At 52.2% G+C, this 8284-nt stretch overlaps 2 protein-coding genes across 3 annotated transcripts in view; both read right to left on the bottom strand.

Moving 5' to 3' along the window:
• Positions 1-184, bottom strand: part of FBXO6 (F-box protein 6) — a 17235-nt gene extending 17051 nt beyond the window's left edge. The window contains exon 1 of the mRNA XM_011996592.1: positions 20-184. The gene's annotated coding sequence lies outside the window, so the exon portion shown is untranslated. The remainder of the gene's footprint in view (positions 1-19) is intronic.
• Positions 185-1609: 1425 nt separating this feature from the next.
• The window catches only part of FBXO44 (F-box protein 44), an 8650-nt gene continuing 1975 nt past the window's right edge, over positions 1610-8284 (bottom strand). The window contains exons 3-6 of one of the 2 annotated variants that reach the window (XM_011996597.1): positions 5830-5956; positions 5593-5688; positions 5350-5485; positions 1610-2766 (exon numbers count right to left, since the gene is read on the bottom strand). In XM_011996597.1, coding sequence (XP_011851987.1) covers positions 2623-2766; positions 5350-5485; positions 5593-5688; positions 5830-5956 — 503 coding nt within the window. In that variant the 3' untranslated portion in view covers positions 1610-2622. The remainder of the gene's footprint in view (positions 2767-5349; positions 5486-5592; positions 5689-5829; positions 5957-8284) is intronic. The other variant, XM_011996598.1, reaches the window with a different exon arrangement.

An 8284-nucleotide genomic window follows, 5' to 3' on the forward strand; every position in this document is an offset into this window, starting at 1 on the left:
TCGCCGCGGGAAGACTAACCTGAGGTCCCTGGGGCCCGGGCCTTCGCTGCGGCCTGCGTGTCCTGAAGCTCAGTCTCCCCCTCCAGGCGGCGGGCGGCTCAGCACCCACACCTGCACCCCCCTCCTCCGTAAGGCAAAACTCCCTGAACGCGAGGCAGCTCAGCGGACCTCCGCACTAGTTCCTTCCTTAAGGGGCCCAGGGCTCCACCCTTGACCCTCGGTTCACTCCCTAGAGGGAGGAGCTGACACCCAGCAGGCTCCTTCTTTCCCTAGGGCGTGACCTCCGCAGGTAACAACCTGAGGGGCTGGGAGGTGGCTAACGCCTGTGATCCCAGCACTTTGGGAGGCCCAGGTGGGGAAGGTTGCTTTAGGTTAGGAGTTCGAGACCAGCCTAGCCAACATGGCAAAAAACCTGTCTCTACTAAAAATACAAAAATTAGCAGGGCATGGTGGCGCATGTCTGTAATCCCAGCTCCTCCGGAGGCTGAGGTGGGAGAATCGCTTGAACCTGGGAGGCTGCAGTGAGCCAAGACTGCACCACTGCACTGCAGGCTGGGCAACAGAGCCAGTCCTTGTCTCAAAAAAACAAAAAACCTGAGGTTTTTTGTCAGGAGTAAGTTCATGAATTTCTTCCATCAGTCAACAAATAGTTAGCAAGCACCTTGTTCAGGCAACCACCAAGGGTTGTGCAGGCTGTGCACTGCACAAGGGGACTGGCCCAGGCCACATTAATTGCAGTCAGGGCTACGTCTTCTCCATGGAAGGCCGTCCTTTTGCAGTTTGCCATGGGCTGGTGGATGGTGATCCTGCCCTGGCCAAAGCCCTTATCTAGCCCACCCTTGATTGAGATAGCTAAATGTAAGGAGTATTTATTAAGTGCTGTATTAGTCCATGTTCATACTGCTATAAAGAAATACTCGAGACTGGAATTTATAAAGGAAAGAGGTTTAATTGACTTACAGTTTCATATGGCTGGGGAGGCCTCAAGAAACTTACAATCATGGTGGACGGTGAAGCGGAAGCACGTGGCAGCAGGAGGGAGCCAGGGAAACTGTCACTTGTAAAACCATCAGATCTCGTGAGAACTCACTATCATGAGAACAGCATGGGGAAAACCGCCCCCATAATCCAGTCACTTCCCACCAGGTCTTTCCCTAAACACCCAGGATTACCATTCAAGATGAGGTGTGGGTGGGGACACAAGGCTTAACCATATCAAGCACCAGCTGTGTGCCAGGCACCATTCTAAATGCTTCGGCTTCATCCAATGTCAGTAAAGCTCTTGGCAAAGAATAACACCAGAAGGCAGAGCCTGGGTGGCACTGCTGATCTGGCACAAGGTGGACTCAAGGGCTGCTCAGAGATGTCCACACACCCCAACCCCAGCCTGTGGCTGGGCCTCTAGAGGAAGCCAGCAGTACTGGACGGCTGCCAGGTGAGACACCTGCAGCTCACTGAGGGGTCTGTCCCATGAACCTGCTTCTGTGATGGTCTGGTTCCTGAAATGCCAACCCCTCTGTACCTTAGGCAGAAGCCACACCATTGTACCAGGTGCCCCGGCGGGACCACCTAAAGTCTGCCTTTCCTTCCAGAAACCACAGGGCACAGGTTAGGCTGGGCACACCTTTTATTTGACTGCATGCAGTAGGGCGAGGTCAGGAGAACACTGCTGTCCTTCCAGCAGGACAAGAGGCACGTTCCAAGGGTGGCTGGGTGGGAGACAGAGGTCTTGGGAATGCCAGTTCTAGGGGTGGGGTGGGGGCTTGGAATGCTCTCCAAGCCACAGGGGGTCTGGCCTGGATTTGGGAGGTGGGCAGGGGATCCTTCAAACACCCTACCATACTCATCCAGGGCTCACGTGTCCAGCTGTCAGAGCGGGTCCCAACCCTGCTCCCCACCTACCCTGGGACATCCTGTGCAGGATTCCCTCAGTCCTCTGGGAACCTGACCCCCACCTGGCACCCGTCTAGCTTCTAGGCTCTATTGATAGTGAGGAAAGTCCACACCTGACCTGGACCCCACTCCACTCTGGGTCTGCCCATCTCAGACCGGGCCTGAGCCTCTGGGCTAAAGCCACCTCTTCTGAGCAGGCAGGCAGAGTAAGAGACTGGGAGCAGCAGACAGGGGCAGAGCATGGCCCACGAGCCCACCCTCCGCTTCCCAGACTGGTCTGAGTTACATGGTCACCTCCCTGCACCATCAGGGCAGCTGCAGGCTTGCCAGATGTCTTGCCTGTCCCTGCTCTGAGGGTCAAAGAACACAGGTAGAATGGTCCCAGGAGGGGAAGGGAGAGACAGATCCAGGCTGGCCTCCAAGCTCGACTTTCTGAGGGGCCCAGGGGAACACACCGCACCTCTCACATCTCAGGTGCTCCGTCTCTGAAAGGGGCCCATGCAGGCTTCCTCACCCATCATTCAGGTCAAGACCTTTTGGGGAGAGCTGGCCCCCACCCCAGCATGTGAGGGCTGCCCACGCTGAGAGGCTCCACAAAGAAGAGGCAGCTGGGGGCAAGGGTCAGAGGTCTGGGGACGCCTGGCCTCCACCTCCCCTTCCCAAGCCCAGCCGCTTTCTGACAGCAGTTGTTTACCAGTCAGGGTTCAGCAGATGGGGGCTCAGGGGGCGTCAGGGCAGCGGGGGCCCGATGGTGATGCTGCTGTTGGTGACCCTCGGGCCGTACCAGCCGGCCCAGTAATGAGTGTCCACGCCGCCGTGCTGAAACCAGATGTAGCGGACGCCGGGCGGGTAGTTGGAGAATGTGTGGGAGACCTGGCGGGGCAGGTAGAGAGGGGAGAAAGGTCAAGGGAGCTGACTCAGGCTGGGTGTGGTGGTTCACACCGGGAATCCTAGTACTTTGGGAGGCCGAGCTGGGAGGGTTGTTTGAATCCAGGAGTTTGCGACTAGTTTGGTTGCAAACCAGAGATGGTGAGATACCATCTCTACAAGAAAAAAAAAAAAAAAAAATTAGCCAGGCACGGTGATGTGTGCCTGTCCTTCCAGGCAGGCTGAGGCAGGAGTACAGGCTAAGGCAGGAGTTCAAGACTGCAGTGAGCTGTGATCACGCCACTGCACTCCAGCCTGGACAACAGAGTGAGACCCTGTCTCTAAAAAACAAAAAAAAGAAAAGAAAATGAGCCTTAAAAAAAAAGGGTGGGAGCTGACCCTGAGTGTGGCACTGCCTGAGGGGGGCAGGGGAACAAGGAAGTGGCTGAGTTCTTGGTGCCAGTCTAGAAATCAGTGGAGTTCTAGTTTGAGCTCTGTGATTTGGGACAGATCATTTCCTTTCTCTGAGCCTCAGTTTCCTCATCTATAAAATGGAGCAAAATCCTGCTGGTCCACTCCACAGGTTTATCATTCAGCCCAAAGGAATGGAAAGAAACTGCAAGCTGCCAAAGGATGTCCAATATGCTCATCACAGGGCACATGTGTTATTTAAGCTAAAATTAAGTAAAATTGCCCTGCCTGGTGGCTCACGCCTGTAATCCCAGCACTTTGGCAGGCCGGGGTGGGTGGATCACCTGAGGTCGGGAGTTCGAGACCAGCCTGACTAACATGGAGAAACCCCGTCTCTACTAAAAATACAAAATTAGCTGGTGTGGTGGCGCATGCCTGTAATCCCAGCTGCTCAGGAGGCTGAGGCAGGAGAATCACTTGAACCTGGGAGGTGGAGGTTGTAGTGAGCTGAGATCGCGCCACTGCACTCCAGCCTGGGCGACAGAGTGAGACTCCATCTCAAAAAAAAAAAAAAAAAAATTAAAATTAGATGAAAAAAAAAATTCAGGTACTCAGCTGTACTAGAAACTGGCTCTTACTAACTGTTCCGTGGTCACATGTAGCTACTGACTACTTTATGGATAGTGTAGACACAGACCATTTCTATCACTACAGAAAGTTCTATCGGACAGGGCTGGGGTTGGCAAACGATGACCTGCAGGCCCACTGCCTGTTTTTATAAATACAGTTTTACTGGAACACAGCCATGTCCATTCATTTACATATTGTCTAGAGCTGTTTTCACACAACAACAGCAGAGTTAGAGAGTTGAGTAATTGTGACAAAGACAGTGTGACCTGCAAAGCCTAAAATATTCATGTCTGTCATTTTAAGAAAACATTTGCTAGGGCTGGGCACAGTGGCTCATGCCTGTAGTTCCAGCACTTTGGGAGGTTGAGGCAGAAGGATGACTTGAGGCCAGAAGTGCAAGACCAGCCTGGGCAACAAAGCAAAACTCTATCTCTACAAAAAAAAAGAAAAAAAATTTTTTTTGAGACGGAGTCTCGCTCTGTCGCCCAGGCTGGAGTGCAATGGCCGGATCTCAGCTCACTGCAAGCTCCGCCTCCCGGGTTCACGCCATTCTCCTGCCTCAGCCTCCCGAGTAGCTGGGACTACAGGCGCCCGCCACCTCGCCTGGCTAGTTTTTTGTATTTTTTTTAGTAGAGACGGGGTTTCACCACGCTAGTCAGGATGGTCTCGATCTCCTGACCTCGTGATCCGCCCGTCTCGGCCTCCGAAACTGCTGGGATTACAGGCTTAAGCCACCGCGCCTGGCCAAAAAATTTTTTTTAATTAGTGGTGGTGCGCACCTGTACTCCCAGCTGCTCAGGAGGCTGAGGCAGGAGGATGGCTTGAGCCTAAGAATTTGAGTCTGCAGTGAGCTATGAATGCGCCAGCCTGGGTGATAGAGACCCTGTCCCTAAAAATATGTAAGTAAATTAAAACAAACAAACAAACGTTTGCTGACCCCAGTCTAGAAAACAGTAATAATCAATACTAGTAATTAGTAACAGTCAAACAGTCAACCTTTTGGAATTTTTTTTTCTTCTTTTTTCTTTTTTTTTTTTTTTTAAGATGGAGTTTCCCTCTTGTTGACCAGGCTGGAGTGCAATGGTGCGATCTCGGCTCACTGCAACCTCCGCCTCCTGGATTCAAGTGATTCTTCTGCCTTAGCCTCCTGAGTAGCTGGCATGCACCACCACGCCTGGGTAATTTTGTATTGTTGGTAAAGACGGGGTTTCTCCATGTTGGTCAGGCTAGTCTTGAACTCCCAACCTCAGGTGATCTGCCTGTCTGGGCCTCCCAAAGTGCTGGGATTACAGGTGTGAGCCAAAGCGCCCTGCCAACCTTTTGGAATATTTTTTGGCCCTGGCCTTGCCAGCATCATTTCACTGATTTCTTTCAGAGCTCTACGATGGAAGCACTATATACCCATTTTACAGAAGCAGTGAGTGAAGCTCAGAGCATTGGAAGCACAGGTGAGAAGGTGCAGAGTTTGGATCTGAACCTAGGCCCCATCTGACCGCAGCCTCAGCCTTGGACAATCTGCTTCTGCCCCTGCCTCCCAGGCCCACGCACCTCCCTCCACTTGGCATCGCTCTTCTGCTGGATGGTTGCCGGGTCTGGCTGGAAGGTCCCCAGAGGCGCGTGCGCGGACGACAGGAGCTGAACGCACAGCTGGTACTTGGACCCGCAATCTGGCCTGGCTGCGAACCTGCAGGGAGAGGGAGGGCCCATCAGGGCCTCGGAGATTGGGGGCAGGGCAGGGGTGGGGCGCCTGATTGGCATGCCCCCCCCCAGACCCTTGCCCCAGGCACTCACCAGTCCTTGACCTCGATGTCCGGCCGTGTGGTATCCATCAGCTCCTCCCAATACCCTTCGGCCTTGAGGTCCACCACCTGGGACTTGAGGCAGGTGCTGGGGGCAGGCAGAAGGGTGGGAGGGGCTGGGGCTCACCATTAGGGCAGTGAGGGGCTAGGACTGCCCCTTTCCAGGGTGGGAGGGACCCCAGGGTAAATAGATTTGGGCTTTCCCCTACCCCAAGTCCCCGGATCTTACTAATATGAAGTCACGAAGTATTTCTTGACCTGGTCATTGGGGAATTCCTTCCTCTGGTCTCGAGAGAGATCCTCCACCTTCCACTCATCGCCTCCATTCACATCCAGGCTCCAGAACTCGAACCCCTCTGATGGAAAAGCAGAGTTCACACTGAAGGGAAGCCCCTCAGTGGCCACCTTCTCCCAAGTGCCCCTTCCTCCCAACTCCTCTGCCCGCATCTTGGCGGCTGCCCTCAAGCCCTGTGCCGTGGGACGCTGCAGATCACAGTGGCTACCGCGTATTAGGTGCTTCCTGTGTTGCAGGCACAGGGAGGTGACTTCCCTGGGGGCCCTGAGACACATGGTGATGTGAATGACCAGACGTCTTCTGTGATGGAGAATGCTCTGATGTGGGCCAGACAGACCTGGGTCTAGTCCCAGCTCTACCAGCACTTGGTTGTGTGACCTTGGGCCAGTTGCTCTTCCTCTCTGACCCTTGGTTGTCTCCTCTGTAAATTGGAGTAAGAACAGGGCCTGAGAAGCTTTTTTGGCAAAATGCCAAAATATTTTAGGACTTGTGGCCCACATACTATCTCTATTGTATAGTTTTTTGTTTGTTGTTGTTTCTTTTCCTATAACCCTTCAAAAACATAAAAACTTTTTTTTTGTTGTTTGTTTTTTAAGACAGAGTTTCGCTCATCACCCAGGCTGGAGTGCAATGGCTCGATCTCGGCTCACTGTAACCTCTGCCTCCTGGGTTTCAGTGATTCTCCTGCCTCAGCCTCCCGAGTAGCTGGGATTACAGTCGCATGCCACCATACCTGGCTAATTTTTGTATTTTTTTGTAGAGGCAGGGTTTCGCCATGTTGGCCAGGCTGGTCTCGATCTCCTGACCTCAGATGATCAACCCACCTTGGCCTCCCAAAGTGCTGGGATTACAGGTATGAGCCACTACTTCTGGCCCAGATGCCTTCTGTGATGGAGAACGCTCTGACGTGGGCCAGACAGACCTGGGTCTAGTCCCAGCTCTACCAGTACTCAGCTGTGTGACTTCAGGCCAGTTGCTTTCCCTCTCTGAGCCTCAGTTGTCTCCTCTGTAAACTGGAGTAAGAACAGGGGCTGGGAAGCTTTTTTGGCAAAGTGCCAAAATATTTTAGGACTTGTGGGCCACAAACTATCTCTATTGTATGGTTTTTTTGGTTGTTGTTTCTTCTCTCTCTTTTTTTTTTTAAATAATCCTTTAAAAATGTAAAAACAGGCCAAGCACAGTGGCTCACACCTGTAATCCCAGCACTTTGGGAGGCCGAGGCGGGTGGATCACCTGAAGTTGGGAGTTCCAGACTAGCCTGACCAACATGGAGAAACCCCATCTCCACTAAAAATACAAAATTAGCTGGATGTGGTGGCGCATGACTGTAATCCCAGCTACTTGAGAGGCTGAGGCAGGAGAATCACTTGAACCCAGGAGGCGGAGGTTGCGGTGAGCTGAGATCGTGCCATTGCACTCCAGCCTGGGCAACAAGAGTGAAACTCTGTCTTAAAAATAAATAAATAAATAAATAAATAAATAAATAAATAAATACATAAAAACAATTCTTAATGCCTCAGCCAGATTTGGCTCATGGACAGCTGGGAGGAGTTGTTTTATTATCATTTTGCTCCAGAATTTGGTCAAATTGTGGAAAATGAGGTTCCCATGCCATCCCAGTGTCTACCCAACAACACAGCAAGCAAGGATCAGTAGAAACCTTGCTTTACCTGTTGTTGTAACATCCTGGGAAGAAGACCGGATCTCCCATTCTTCCACAAGCAAAACCCCTTTGGCCCTCTGGGACCATGTCAGTAGGCCCAACCCTGGAGCCTAGAAACTAGGCCAACAAAACATGGCTCTGACTTCCTTGCCTTGTGTCTTAAGCAGAATTAGTCTCAGTTGGCCAACATTCCCTTTCCTAGGAAAGGTCACTGGGGAAATAATCTTAAGAGTAGAATAAGAGGCCGGGCGTGGTGGCTCATGCGTGTAATCCCAGCACTTTGGGAGGCCAAGGCAGGCGGATCACTTGAGGCCAGGAGTTTAACACCAGCCTGGCCAAATACAGGCTGGTTTAACAACCAGTCTGTATTTTAATAGAGACATGGTGAAACCGTGTCTCTATTAAAAATACAAAAAATTAGCTGGGCATGGTGGTGGGCACCTGTAATCCCACCTGTAGTCCCAGCTACTCGGAGGCTGAGGCAGGAGAATCCCTTGAACCCGGGAGGTGGAGGTTGCAGTGAGCCAGGATCGCACCATTGCACTCCAGCTTGGGCAACAGAGCGAGATTCCATCCAAAAAAAAAAAAAAAATTAGCCAGGTATGGTGGCGCATGCCTGTAATCCCAGCTATTTGGGAGGCTGAACCTGGGAGGTGAAGGTTACAGTGAGCCAAGATTGCGCCACTGTATTCCAGCCTGGGTGACAGAGTGAAACTCTGTCTCAAA

Source organism: Mandrillus leucophaeus, unplaced genomic scaffold (assembly GCF_000951045.1).
Source record: "Mandrillus leucophaeus isolate KB7577 unplaced genomic scaffold, Mleu.le_1.0 Scaffold52, whole genome shotgun sequence".
Taxonomy (NCBI): Eukaryota; Metazoa; Chordata; class Mammalia; order Primates; family Cercopithecidae; genus Mandrillus; species Mandrillus leucophaeus.